Consider the following 14,875-nt stretch of genomic DNA (forward strand, 5'->3'; position numbering starts at 1 on the left):
CTGCAGGCTTCACCTTCGCCAGAGTAATGAAGACTTTTTAGTCCTTCGGTACCAATATGTCTTCATAGGGATTTCCCACTTCCCCTTAATTACACCCTCATAAACCAGATAAGGAAGAACTACACAGCATCCTTCAACTTTTCAGGATGTTTTATTACTGTTTCATTTTCTAAAAACATAAGCACTTATGTTAGTAGTAGATTCTGCTTAATTCTGAGAAGCTTAATTAAGAGTCTCAGGTATCTCACTCAAAATCCCAGCTCTAGAGATTCAACCTTCTCTTTAGAAGGTCTAGAGGGGAGACTCACATGAGAGGTTAAGATTTGTGCTGCCCCTTTAAGAGCAAAATGTGAGCAACTGCCTTCACCAGTCTTTGGGACAAATCCTTGAGAGGAGGGGGAAAGCACATTACCAGGGAGATCAAAAAGAATCTGCCGAAACATCCTGTATGTCTTCCCCCTAAGGAAAACAGTAGTCACACTGGACTAGATCCACAAAGGGAGTAGGGAGACAAGATAGGTGAGATAGGATCAGGTGCCCTGCCACCCAGTGGAATCAATCCCCAGCCCCACATTAGGTGCCCAGGCTTCCTATACAATGCATAGGCAGTAGGCACCTAAAAAACAAGAGAGTCATAAAAACCTGCACACAGAGCAGGGAGGTGCCTAAGCTGGCCAGTAGGAAGTGTCAAGGAAAGGGGTGCAAACAAAGCCCTGACCCTGAAACTCAGTTAAGTACCTATCCCTACTTTGGATTCACAGCTGTGAACCCTCTCCTGGAATTAGACACCTACACCAGGTCAGCCCTTTTGCAAAAAGGGGTGGCGGCAGTGCACCCCTCCCTCACATACCTAATAGTCCAGTGGTTAAAGCACTCACCTGGGTGGTGGGTGATATCCCCACTCTGCCTAATTTGGGGCAAAGACTTGAACTCATGTCTCCTAGGTAATTGCCCTAACCACTGGACTATAAAGCAATTCTGGGGTGGGTGTCTCAGTCTCTCCTTTTGAAGCTATTTTACTTTGCATGAAATACTTAAATACTCCTTGGAGCAGGGATTGGAACCTGGGTATCCTGAGAAAGTGTGCTAATCACTAGGCTATAGAATCACACTCTCTCACCCAATGAATATTTAAATATTTTATACAGAGAGGAGGTAGATCCATCTCACAGAGAAGGAGGTCTGAATCACTTCAGCTCATGCTACTGGCTGCTGGGTCCAGGCTGAGTGGGGCATAACAACACAGAATGAGGACGGAGCCGGAGCCAGAGGAAACAAATGACTCATTAGTATTAGAAAGGTTATGGGAGCTGGCACCTTTTATGGCAGCTACGGACTTGTAAGAAAGACAGCTTGTGAGAACGGGGATATTTTGTAGCCTTTTCAACCATCTTAGCACAGAACTTGCCTGTGTGCTGGCTGGGAGCAGGAATTTCTTTCTCCGAGTAAGTATGTTTGTTGAGGAGTTTTGAGGAGAAAAACTCTTGAAGACAATGAAGAAAAGGTTAAAGTTAATCTTTTACAAATCCTGTAAAGGCTCTGCTACAAAGGGAGACTCATCATCTGTGTGCCATTTGGAGGCCGAGAATTCTGAAACGTTCTTCCTGAGAAACAGTCCTATGCTCAGAGCACAGATATAGTCAGCCTCACCCTGGAGATGGGGAATGCCCACTGTGAAGACTGACATGGAGGCTACTGAGAATAATTAAGTTCTAAATACCCATAAACTCTGAAATACAAGACAGTGATAAGTGATACTTGCTCTAAATTTACCAGATGAAAGAAATATATAGTATAAACCTCTAGGAGGCAGAAGAGTTACACTTATGAACTGCACTCTGTAGGCTATCATTTTAAAGCTTTCAGCTACATATTCTAAAGCAAAATATACAAGAAAGCTGTGATAGAACTAAATTTAGTACATTTTAAAGAAAAAAGAATACTGTCAGTACTGTATCATTTACTAAGACCCTCTAATTCTCCCTCTACTGAAAGCAGCCTATCTGATGTTCTTAATATGGCATTGATTTGAAAGCTGAAGCAAACAGGTTTTTCAAAAATGTCTTCGTTTACAACAGTGATTCTCCTTTTCAAAAACACTGAAGATCATAATTCTCTCAAATACAAATACAAACAGCATATTTTCTAGTATACAGTTATCTTAATTCATAGAATATGTGAGCGTGCTCCAGTGGGCACAGTATTCTGCACCCCTCTTCTGTCCTGTGCCATCCAATCCGTCCCTGTCCCATTCCTGACCCCTGGAGTCTCATCCCAATCCCATTTTCTTCATTTAGCCAATCCCAGTCTCCACTCACCAGGTTTCCCACCCCGGTCCCAGTCTCCTTGCCCAGCAGTCCTAAATTTCACTAATCCAGACTACAGTAACTCCTCGCTTAACATAGTTATGTTCTTGAAAAATGCAATTTTAAATGAAATTATGTTAAGCGAATCCAATTTCCCCATAAAAATTAATGTAAATAGGTTCCAGGCAAATTTTTTTTCACCAGACAAAAGACATTACATACATATTGTGATAGGGTCGGGCCAGATGGCTTCAGGAGATATAGAAGGCAGATACATTAGCCCCAGATTAAGCAGGTCCCTTTCCCCTGGGTAAAGTAACAGGGGCAGTTCCAGAACTATCAGGAACTTGTTGGAACCAATTAAGGCAGGCAGGCTAATTAGGACACCTGGAGCTAATTAAGAAGCTGCTAGAATCAATTAAGACTGTCAGGCTAATCAGGGCACCTGGTTTAAAAAGGACCTCACTTCAGTTTGTGAGGGGTGCGCAAGGAGCTGAGAGAGAGAATGTGCTGTTGGAGGTCTGAGGAATACAAATGCTATCTGGCATCAGGAGGAAGGTCCTGTGGTAAGGATAAAGAAGGTGTTGGGAGGAAGCCATGGGGAAGTAGCCCAGGGAGTTGTAACTGTCACACAACTGTTACAAGAAACACAGACAGCTGTGATCCACAGGGCCCTGGGCTGGAACCTGGAGTAGAGGGAGGTCGCAGGTTCCCGCCATCCCCCTCCCCCCATTAGATGCAAGAGGAGTTGACCTGGACTGTGGGTCCCACCAGAGGGGAAGGTCCCTGGCCTGTCCTCTGACCTACTAGGTGGATCAGCAGAGACTGCGGGGATTGTTCTACGTCCTTTTCCCCATGCTGGCCAGTGATGAGTGAATGGCAGGTTTGAGCCACTAGCAAAAGCGGCCAAACTGAGGGCTACCATGAACCTCTGAGGCGAGCAAATCCACCAATAAGAGCACGACCTAGCAAGGCAGAGGAGGAACTTTGTCACAATATACAATAAGTTTTAAACAAGTTCTAATCAGATGATTGTCTCGGGACCCGCTCATGAGCTCCCTGACCTTCACCTAAAGCAACCGCGTTGATATCAGGTGGGATATTTCCCAGGGAATGCCTTGCTGCTAAATGATGAACTAGCACTCAGCTGAGCCCTCAAGGGTTAACACAATGTTGTTAATGTAGCCTCACACTCTACAAGGCAGCACCAAGGGAGGAGACACAATAGAACAGCGGCTGCAAACACTTCCCTGGAGAAACAGAACAGGATGATGAACCCATGCTATACGCGCACGACTCCCTCCTCCGGATGGTGCATGCATGGCTGCACAGGTGACGACTTACAAAGTGCACCAAGGGAGGGGGGGAAAATGCGCTCAACTCTCAGCTCTGCCCCAGGCTTGCCCCCATTCCACCTCCCCAAGTGCATCCTCTCTCCTCCCCCCAGCCTCCTGACCACCCGTGAAACAGCTGATTGCTGCAGAGAGGTGGTGTGGGGAAAGTTGCTGATCCAAGGGGCTGCCGGAGGGGCGGGAAGCACTGGAGTGTGGTGGAGGGGAGCTGATGGGGGAGGGGGGCTGCCAGACCACCCTGCTTCCAAGTCCCCACGGCCAAACAATGTTATAAGGAAACACTGCGAAACTTTAAATGAGTATGTTCTCTAATAGATCTGGGCTGTAACAATGAAACGTTAACCAGGACGACATTAAGTGAGGAGTTACTGTACTTGTCCCAGTTCCCCATCCCAATCCCATTGTTCAAACAACCCCAAATCTCCTTCCCCATCTCTTTATCCATTTTGTGTCTCCCTCACCATTACCCCATGTTCTCTATTCCCACTGGCTTCCAGTCCTAATCTCCCACCCCAGGCTCCCTTGCATCTCAGTTCCAATCCCCATGTGTCCCCCCTAGCTACTTGTCCCAGTCTCTTTGCCCAGCCAGTCTCAGTTCTTCACCCCACACCCCAGCTTCTCGTCAGATGTGTTGGCCCTTGTCCCCACAGGTCCTCAGTACCAATCTCTCTTCCCACCCCCAGTTCCTCAGCCAATATCTCAGTCTCCACCTCTCCCACACACACCCCATTGGGTCCTAGTTCGCACCTCCACCCTATTTCTCTCTCTGGCTCCCAGTCCCATTCTCCTTGCCAGATTAGGGGATTCTCTCACAGAAATACAATTTACAGATAAATTCTCTAGGAGTATGCAGACTCAATAATTGAATACACTCATATTACGTATGATAACCAGCTAGTTTTCAAGCAACTGTTACAAACATGTAAGTATTTAAGCAATAGAGACAGACATTCTATAAAACGGAGAAATCATTTATTAGAGTAAAAATAGCTTTATAATTACGATTCACAGAACAGCTGAATTATTGTCAGTCCTATGTGACTAAATTTTTTACAATGCTCTTTAACCTATTAAAAGACACATCACACAGCTTACCCAGATTTGCTGTCATGGACTCCAGATCTGTTAAAAACCCTGGAATTTGCTGAAGTTGTTCCTGCAGCTCTATTAGACTACTCCTCCTCTTCTCCCAGTGTGCAGAAAGCATCACAACTTCGCTATCCACTAGCTGTAATATTTACAACCAATGATAAAACTTAGTTTGTATCTACTTGCAAAATAGTGATTGTTAATTCATGAATTTCAGCTTTTGAGCATCTTGATTGATTTTTATAATCCATGCATCCACAAAGTCTATCACTAGAGCAATGAACTTTCAGTGCTGAGAGAAATGGTCACATTATGCTTTTGTACAGATGGGGGGGGGGGGGGTTAAAAATGTTTAAGTTCAGTATGCACTAACAGGAAGTCTCCATAAAATGTAGCCTTTGCTATTTATTATCAAGTATTTATTTCTACTTATTTCAGGAGTAAATATTTATAAAAAACAGCTTCTCTGTGAAGATTCTGGCCCTCCTCTCCCCCAAGTTTAAGCTCTTAAGTATCTGAATACCCTGTCCTTCAGGGCGGAGTGATTTAAATCAGGATTTAAATCAGCAAGCAGGAAACTGATTTAAATCATCTATTTTCATCTTGTTTCATATTTGTACTTTTCAGTTATTTTTGATTCTCAATGATTGGTAAACATTAAAACGTTGATTTGCAACTAAATACAGCCTTCACACTAAATTATGCTTCATTTTTCTTAACCAGGAAAATTGCTTAAATCAATCTGTATAGGTTAAGTACACTATATAGCTTTACATACATTTATTCAGATTCTTAATTTTTTAAATTTTTATTATGTTAGGAAAAGGTGAATGATGCATTTCTTATTTACTAGATAGATGAAAAAATGTCAAGGTCTACTTGGATGGAAATTAAAATTAAAATGGACAAAAACAGCATTTAAAAATTTTGTTTATTAGTTTACTCCTAGCAGAATTCTGCGCCACTGTGGGCACACAGAAACATGCTCCCCCGCAGACCCTCTTTCACACAGAAAACTGTTTTTTGTGGGGAAGCAAAGAAAAGCTGCACTTGTGCTCACTCACCTATCCCTGGCAGTGGGGATGCATGTGTTTTGGTACCCAGAGCAGCTGGGGGAGAGCTAAGTCGCTCCAGGAGGGTGGTCTGGGGATGCCCTGACTGCCCAGGGACATTAGTCCCAGCTGGGCAAGGTGAAGAAGGGGAGAAGGATGACAGACAGAGTTCCCCCTCCTCTGCCCAGAGCAGCCGGGGCTGGGTCAGATCAACTTCCCCAGAAACCTCCCTCAGCTACAGGAAGCTCTGCAAAGCGGGATGGGGGCAGGGCTTGGCAGGAGGTGTCTGGGTGTAGGGGCTGAGGCTTGGCTGGGGGTGGATCCAGATGCACGGAGGACAGACAGAGGGAGCAGCTCCCTGTACAGTGACCCCTTCCCAGCCCCATCACTCCTCAGCCATAGGTGAAGAAGTCACTGTACAGGGAGCTGCTCCCCTATTCGCCCAATGCCCATGCATCTGCTCTCCTGTCCCCCACCAAGCCTCACCCCTCCACACACCTGGAATCCCCCCCATTGGAGACCTCTGCACCCAGAACCACAGACCCCCCACAAGCCTCACCCCCTGCATCAGGAACCCCCCACACCCAGACCCGCATCCCACCGAACCCCAACCAGCTACACCCTGGCCCACACCCCACCAACCCCCCAGCACCTAGACACCTCGCTGAGCCCTAACCACTGCCCCTGGATCCTTCAGTCCCATTCCCCTTGCACCCAAAACCCCCAACAAGCCCCTGTCCATCCAGATCCCCCCCGCCAGAGTTGCCCACACACAGACTGCGCCACACAGAACCCTAATACTCGAGAGACTTTGGTGCCAAAAAATTAAAAATTTTAAAATTCTGCAGATTATTTTTAATTATTTTGGTAATTTATTTCAATATACTTGTCAGGAAATAATTGAAAATGGTATGATTATATTGTATTATTTTGATAAATGAAGTATGCAGAATTTTAAAATATTGTGTGTAGAATTTTTATTTCTTGGTGCACAATTCCCTCAGGAGTATTAAGTTAAATAAAACTACCCTAAATGTGCTTGATACATAAGAAAAGGTTTATCAAAACGTTCTGCTTTTAAAACTGATTAAGCAAAGGGAGATTATCTATATTAAGTGAATTGAACAGAATGTTTCTGGTCACCACATCCTTCAAAATTTTAGGACTAGTTGATCTCATTCTCCCTCACCTAGTTTTTATACATAGATTGGAAGTTTCCCTGCTTTTTCAACTCCAAATTAACTAGATGAGTAAACCAAAAGGAGGATAATACTTTTCTACAGGTGTAAAGACAAGCTACTGCTATCAAAAGCTGTTTTAGCTCTTAAACTCGGATTAGGCAGTGATTTTCCCTAGTGCAGTAGTAAACTCTCTTTAAAACTTGGCAAACAAGTGCTACTTAGTATTATTTTTATTTACTTTACATTTAAATAGATTATAAATTTAGGCCTTAACACAACTGTCAAAATTTCATGTTTATTTTTTAAAAATAAACCTGTATTTAATTTAAATTTTAAAAATCTGATATTTATTTTTTTTTATAACAAATTTTTATCTGCCCTGCTGCCCTTTCAATTAAGGATGGAGAACTTTCAATTCACATCTCTGGGTCCTCTGAAGAAGTCCTCAAGGAAAGAAACATGAGATTCCAGACATTTTTAAGGTTAAAAAATATGCAGCACTAAAGTGGTGGGTTTTTGTTTGTTTTGTTTTTTTAAGTCCATCAGACCTCTTTAAACATTGTAAAGGAAAAGAGGTCACAAAATAATATCCAACTGCCATCATATCTTTAAAATATAAGCAATATAATTCTCTGTGAACACAACAGTTGGAATTATTAATATTTGAAATTAATATGGGAAACCACCAAACACTAATTTAAACATAAGTTCCTTTATTACATTCAGAGGCTAAATGGTACTTATGCAATAACGCTAAACATGCCTAAAAAGCCTAAATAACATGCAATGTACTACATCCAAAGAGTAACCAAACACATACAAGTATCTTGATCAAGATACTTACAAACTCTGTTAAACTCAGGGTGCTTAAACCCATATTGATTGGCTCCAACATGGTCAGGCAGGTATAAGCAATAAACCCTTTAAGAGTTTACTTTTTATACCTTTAGCAAACAAGTGATGTCACTGCCAATTACTGATTTCAGCTAAAAACAAATCTGAGACAGTTCACTCTTATTTCCAGTCTTAATACGGATAAAGGTTTACAACCTCCTTTCTTCCCAAGGCCTTTCCTCCCCTGCTTTTTGCCATGCAAGTTTCCCACTGCACCTGGGTACACATAGCCTTTAATACTGGTGTGTGGGTTGGGGAAGGGCTGTGTTGGCTCATGTTAGATTCTCTGATTTAAAACCATCTTCAGTCACCCCTATTGATCAGAGGTTCTCTTTTTAGAAACTTCCCCTTATCTTATTAGTTATTCTTTGAACCAGACATCCTCCCTATTTTATTCTTTCTGGCCTTGTAGTTCATTGTTTTCAAGGCCTTCCCTCTACTTGCTAGTCAGGACTTTTCTTTACAACACATATATTTCCTTAACCAAACTTAAGCTAACTTAATTTTATACTTCTCCTACAAAAGGATTCTCAGTACTGGATACAGGGTTTTATCTAGAGGGGAAAATATCATTTAAATATGAAGTTGTAAGCTGGAAATGTAACCTAAATTAATAAAACACTTTTCAGCACTCTATGCTTAAGGAAAATAAATACAATAAAGCAACAAAGCTTTCTTCACATGTTACAGTCATGTAGAAAAATGTGAAAAACTTCAGCCATGACAGGTCAAAAATGGTCAAAGCAATTTTACAGAGCAGAGGGGGTAAACCTTTGACAATAGATGATTGGACTCTAACACCAAAGAGGTTCCTTCCAGTTTTATATTCTAAATATCAACATTTATAACCATCTTAACCATTTTGCAACAATTTAATCTTACAATGTTACAAGCCTGATTTAGTCTTTACTAATTGCAAGATATTTATAATTTTCACATACATGATGCTTGGAGAATAGCAGCTCATATTTAAGTTTGTAGATGCTTGTTTTATTAAATTAAGTGTTTAGGCTAATTATATAAATTCCTAAGCGAAAACTGCTTCCCTCCCCTCCCAAATGAGTGACAAGGAGAAAAGCTTCAAAAATACCTTCCCTTTGTTAAAGGATAGGAAGAATTTCTTCTTCTAGGATTTCAAAGAGAAGTGGTGAATAGCAACAGATTTATCAAGGCTACATACCTTTGCCTACACCTACAGCAGCACGTAGAGTACAGGGACAAGTGTAGCTACACGCTGCAGTGAAAGGCTCTGGCAGCAGGAAGACAACAGGGCACTACACTGCCAAAAATATCAGTGTACATGTGTGAGGCACTCCTTAGAAATGTCGAGAGCTTGTGAACGGTATATACCGTGGGGGATCAGGCATGTATGGCACCCTATCTCCTAAGGCACTCCTCACTGTGAACACTGCTACTTATACTCCAGCTAGCTGGGCATGCAGTTTCTGTACATTACATGCTGCCACAAGTGAAGATGTACCTTAAGTCACCCATCTGGTATAGTGAGGAGTTTTTAAATCTGAAGCAACAGACTGTAGGAATTTTGGAAATTCTGCTTCAACAACTACCACCTGCTAAATACAATAGAACCTCAAAGTTACGAACACCAGAGTTACAAACTGACCAGTCAACCACACACCTCATTTGGAACTGGAAGTACACAATCAATCAGCAGAGACCCCCCCCCAAAAATACAGCACAGTACTATTTTAAATGTAAATTATTAAAGAGATAAAGGGAAAGCAGCATTTTTCTTCTGCATAGTAAACGTTCAAAGCTGTATTAAGTCAATATTCAGTTGTAAACTTTTGAAAGAACCACCCTAATGTTTTGTTCAGAGCTACAAACAACCTCCATTCCTGAGGTCTTCATAACGGAGGTTCTACTGTACAGGATTAATCAAGTAAAAACAGTCAAATCCAATTAAACAATTATCTAACTAATGTAATTTGAATCATTTCTCAAAATACTGATATTTATTAGAATTTTTTTTAAAAGTTTCACAGCTCTTCAGATATTTTAACAGATGTAATTTTTTTTTCTTACCTCTCCAGCTTTTGCACATTCCTTAGCTCCTTTGTGAAGGGCCGCCCAAGTGTCTTCATACCTGAACAGAATAGAAATTGAAACTTTTGTGGTTATGTTTACCATAAATTCAGTCCCAACTCAAAACAAACGTTATGAATGTTGGTGTTTCATCTTATCTGTGTATTTCTAAATGCAAGTTTCACATTGGTAGCGTATTTGTCCCAGTTGAAAACTTTGCATTTGCTGCTTAGTGCTCCATGGATTTCCTAAACTGCTAATTAACCTGATAATTAACACAGCCAAGTAATATCTTCAAAACTGTACAGAAAGAGAGACAACTAAAAACATTAGTGGATACACTGGTCCCATGAGGAAAGCAATAAAATACTAACATTAAAGATCTTATAATTGTATACAACACAAATAGCATTCTGAATAGGATATTTTCTTAAAAGGTATATTTGCCTATGGAATCTGCACTCAGAATACATACATCCATGTCAACTTTTACTGGAACACTGCGTAAGACCATTGACCCCAGCATTATCCAAGAAGCTCTTCATCCATACAGTTACTGTTTATTACAATGCCAGGTGCACTTCCAGATGCTGCAAATATAAACTATTATTTTTATTATTTACAGTAGCAGCTAAAGGATTGAGGCCCCACTATAAGAAGTTATTTTGGGCCAATACACTCGATATACAAGTACGTGTAAAATACGTCAGAATGAATTATAAAAGTGCAATACGTGTTTGCATAGGCCAGGGTGGACTGATTTATATCGGGGCAGGCAAACTTTTTGGCCTGAGGGCCGCATCGGGTTTCGGAAATTGTATGGAGGGCCGGTTAGGGGAGGTTGTGCCCCCGTCCCCTATCCGCCTCCTCTTGCTTCTCTCCGCCCCCCGGCCCCTGCCTCATCCACCCCCTCCCCCCCCGCTCCCTGTCCCCGACCCGCTCCCAGAATCCCTGCCCGACTGCTCCCCACCACCCTCTATCCCCTGCTCCCTGCCCCCTTGCCACGCAGCTCAGAGCACGGGTGGTTGGCGACGCTACAGCCGCACTGCTCAGAGCATTGCCCAGCCACCCAGAGCATTGCACCGGTGTAGTTGGATCATATGAACTGGAACCATAAACTCACTGAACATTAAATCCCACCAAATGAGGGTAAATCCATCCTCGTCATCGTATCCACTCATACTCCACACCTGAACGTAGCCATCATAACCCCGTATCTCAATGTCTGTACTTTGACCTGTTAAACTTTTACCCCCAATCGGGGAGATAGCAGATTATGTATTCCTTATGCCACCCGTTCCTAAACCGAATTTCACACCCCTTGATAATCTGTACCTTATTCCCTGATAATCAGTAACTTCTATGCTTAAACTCTGTACCGTTTTCTTTTTACTTCAACATCATAATAAAATTAAATTGTTCTCCATAACTGCTACCAGTAGCACATTCCTATGCAGAGCAGTTTAATACACTACACCGCCAGCAGGTCATGCCGAGGTTGCGGGGGAGGGGCTGGGAGCTAGCCTCCCAGGCCAGGAGCTGGGCAAGAGGGTCCCATGGGCCGGATGTGGTCTGCGGGCCGTAGTTTGCCCACCTCTGATTTATATCCAAGTGATTTAAATCACCACCTTTAATCATGATTTAAATCACACAGCAAGAAATCTTGATTTGTATTTTAGTAATTTACTCAAGAGGTCAAATCTCATTGGTTGGTAACCATTAAGCCACGTTGATTTGTAGCAAAATATACCCTTTACACTAAATTTGGTTCTTTTTTGCTAACCAGGAGGAGACACTATAGCTATACATTTATTTAAGCTGTTAATATAGCTCATTTATTCAGATGCCTAATTTTTTACACTTTTATTATGTTAAGTGATGAATTATGCATATTTCTTATTAACTCTTTGGAATTTTCCCCTCCATACACACACTTGTGATTTGTGTCAAGCTGCAACTGGATGAAGATTAGAATTCAATTAAAATGCATAAACATAGCATTTTCTAATGATTTAACAAAAGTAATTTAGGTATGCTGGACACCTAAGAAAAAAGTTTAACACATTTTGCATTTAAAACTAACCAGTTTTAAATGCTTCTAGAAACATTATATGAATAAAACAGGAAAGCCTTATGAAACTATAACAAAATACTTTAACACCCTTTCATATGGAGACCACTTGAACCCTCCAGCAGGAAGAGAGATTAATTGGTTAGAGGTAATAAACTCCACAGGCTACACAGAGGTAAAATATAAATGGCACCTAAATTAAATAAAGGTCACTCACTAGAAACTGTAGTTCTTAGAATATTGCTTCTGCATATTCACACAAGATATGTTTCTCCATTACCAATGAACTTCTGGTATTTTAGATAGAGTGCACACTAGGTATGCACACACAAGTGTCCCCTCTCAAGTATGAACATGCAGATCCAAGGTTATAAGAGGAATAAAGGTCATTCTGCTAGGGCTAAGCTGGTTTCAATGGTGTTTCTCCATAACTTCCCTAATTTGGAGATTTGTACTTTTTCTAGCTGGAGTTGTATGCATATATTTTATTCAGTACTAATCTCAATTTGGAATCTGGATCTGATCCAGATTTTGGCATGGCAGTTGTGCAAGTACTGCGCATACCTTCCTAGGAGTCTTACTCTTTGGTGAACTTGTATAAGCAAGATTATACTTATGCAGCAGCAATTCAGGTAATTTACCAGTAACTGAATGCTGAATATAAATGATAGTCCCTCTATTTTTATCCTGCAGTGTTACAAAAAGTTTGATGAACTTTTTAAATCTTTTGGCTTAGTAAAGGGCGGGGGGGGGACACAATGCAAGGGTTTGGTATTCTCCCACCCAAACACACACACATATAGGAAGTATGGAGCCTATCTTCTCCCAAGACAGATTCTGGGGAAAAGGGTAGGAAATTAATGGCCTGTTTAAAGGAGAAACTCAGTTACCACTAACTGGAACCAGGTTTCAGAATATCACTTCAGACCTAGAGGAAGAGAAGAGACTCAAGAGACACTGTAGGCTAATTTAAAGCTTTCACTAAAAGCTTTTTATTTTTAAAGCAAAGTAGTTTTTACAGGGATTTGTAAAGCAACTTCTCGTAAGTTTCTTAAAGTAGTTTTGAAAGGTGGCATGAGAGCCTTATGAAAAAAGAGTCACATACAACGGGGACCAAAAGAACTAAATTAAAGAGATATCAACTTGAAAAATCAAGTCCAACATTTTTCTACCTAATGTAAACAGGACAGAAAAATAAAGAAGAAAAACAAATGAACTGCATTTTAGCAGGTTCGCTTTCATAAGTTTTTATAAAAGCCCCAATTAATAAGTAAAAAAAGCAATTATTCCATTTTTAATTTCTCAGATACTGGTATTAATTTTATTCAGAAGTTCATTAATTGAGTCAAATGGATTTTGACCAATTTCATTATGATTGGATAGTAATGGAAATAAAGCATGGAGGTAGTAATAACTAGGAAAGATTGGACAAACAAGCAGAGAATTTTAAATGGCAGTATGAAGATGTGTGCATCTTTCCTTGAGCTATAGTTGATTCAGTAGATTTCAAATGCAATTATTCAGGATCATTAAACTCATCATCAATGGATGAGAAAATTTATATTTTAAATTTGAGAAATCTTAGTCTGAATAAGAATACATCATACCCTTTTAAATGGCTTCAACATATAAAGCAAAAATAAGCGTAGTATGCAAAATAGGCAATTTTAAGTGGTTGAGTGTCAAGTAATTTTATTCTAAAAATAACTACAAGTTTATACTAGACTCCAGAAACAAGAAATGACAGAGCAGACCTCAACTGCCAATGCAGGGATGTGACTCCTATTTCAGTCACATGAGGTACTTCCTATGCCTTAGGGCAGGTGTGGCCAACCTGTGGCTCTTCAGAAGTTAGTGTGGCTCCTTGTATAGGCACCAACTCCAGGGCTGCAGCTACAGGTACCAACTTTCCAATGTGCGGGGGCGGGTGGGGGGCGCACTCACTGCTCAACCCCTGGCTCTGCCACAGGCCCTGCCCACACTTCACCCCTTCCTGCCCCCTCCCCCCAGCCTTCAGTACCCTCACTCCTCCCCCCTCCCTCCCACGCCAAGCCTCCTGCACATCACAAAATAGCTAATCGGCAGGGCTGCCGGTGGGCGGGAGGGGCTGGGAGCAGGGCGGGATGGGGGCTGTTGACTTATTACTGTGGCTCTTTGGCAATGTACATTGATAAACTCTGGCTCCTTCTCAGGCTCAGGCTCGCCACCCCTGCCTTAGGGGACATCATCATAACCAGTGATGAGCTGCCAAAGTCTTACCTGGTTCCCTCCTCACCCCATGAGGGGGTCATGGCCCACCCCTGCCCCCTGGAACTCCTGCCCCATCAACCCCCCCCCCCCCCGTGTTCCTTGACGTGTACCCTCCCCACCTGTCCCTGACTGCTCCCAGCAGGAGGGTCTCGTGGGCCACTGTAGTGGGTGCCCATCCAGCCCTGCCCCTAAGAGCCAGAAGGACCTGCTGGGGGAAAGCTGTGGTGCTTACGTGGGGCAGATCCCAGAAAGCATCCGGCAGATCCCTCTGGCTCCTAGGGGCAAGGTAGCATAGCTAGGGAGGGAGCTCACCCCACTGATCACATCAAAAGTGGCGCATTAGACAGCGACTTCATGGGTGCAGAGCACGCATCGGCAGCTCCCTGCCCCAGCTCACCTCTGCCCCTGAACACACCATGCCGCTCTGCTTCTCCTGTTCGTCCGGGAAGCCTGGGAGGGCTGAGAAGCAAGCAGCGGCTTCGCGCCCAGGCCCAGGGAGGTGGAGGGGAGCAGAGAAGAGCGGTTCCCCTGCCCCCCCCAGTTACCTGCTGTGGCGTGGGCAGTCCTCCTCACACCCCCCCGCCCCAGCTCCCCTCCGCCTCCCTGGGCTTGAGCGCAAAACCGCCGCTTGCTT

General features: G+C 42.6%; 1 protein-coding gene across 4 annotated transcripts in view; it reads right to left on the bottom strand.

Moving 5' to 3' along the window:
* Window positions 1-14,875, bottom strand: part of DTNBP1 (dystrobrevin binding protein 1) — a 193,562-nt gene that overhangs the window by 154,326 nt on the left and 24,361 nt on the right. For all 4 annotated transcript variants that reach the window (XM_043508329.1, XM_043508330.1, XM_038389594.2 and 1 more), the window contains 2 exons: window positions 9,921-9,981; window positions 4,754-4,886 (listed from right to left, as the gene is read on the bottom strand). In XM_043508329.1, coding sequence (XP_043364264.1) covers window positions 4,754-4,886; window positions 9,921-9,981 — 194 coding nt within the window. The remainder of the gene's footprint in view (window positions 1-4,753; window positions 4,887-9,920; window positions 9,982-14,875) is intronic.

This window comes from Dermochelys coriacea, chromosome 2, assembly GCF_009764565.3.
Source record: "Dermochelys coriacea isolate rDerCor1 chromosome 2, rDerCor1.pri.v4, whole genome shotgun sequence".
Classification (NCBI taxonomy): Eukaryota; Metazoa; Chordata; order Testudines; family Dermochelyidae; genus Dermochelys; species Dermochelys coriacea.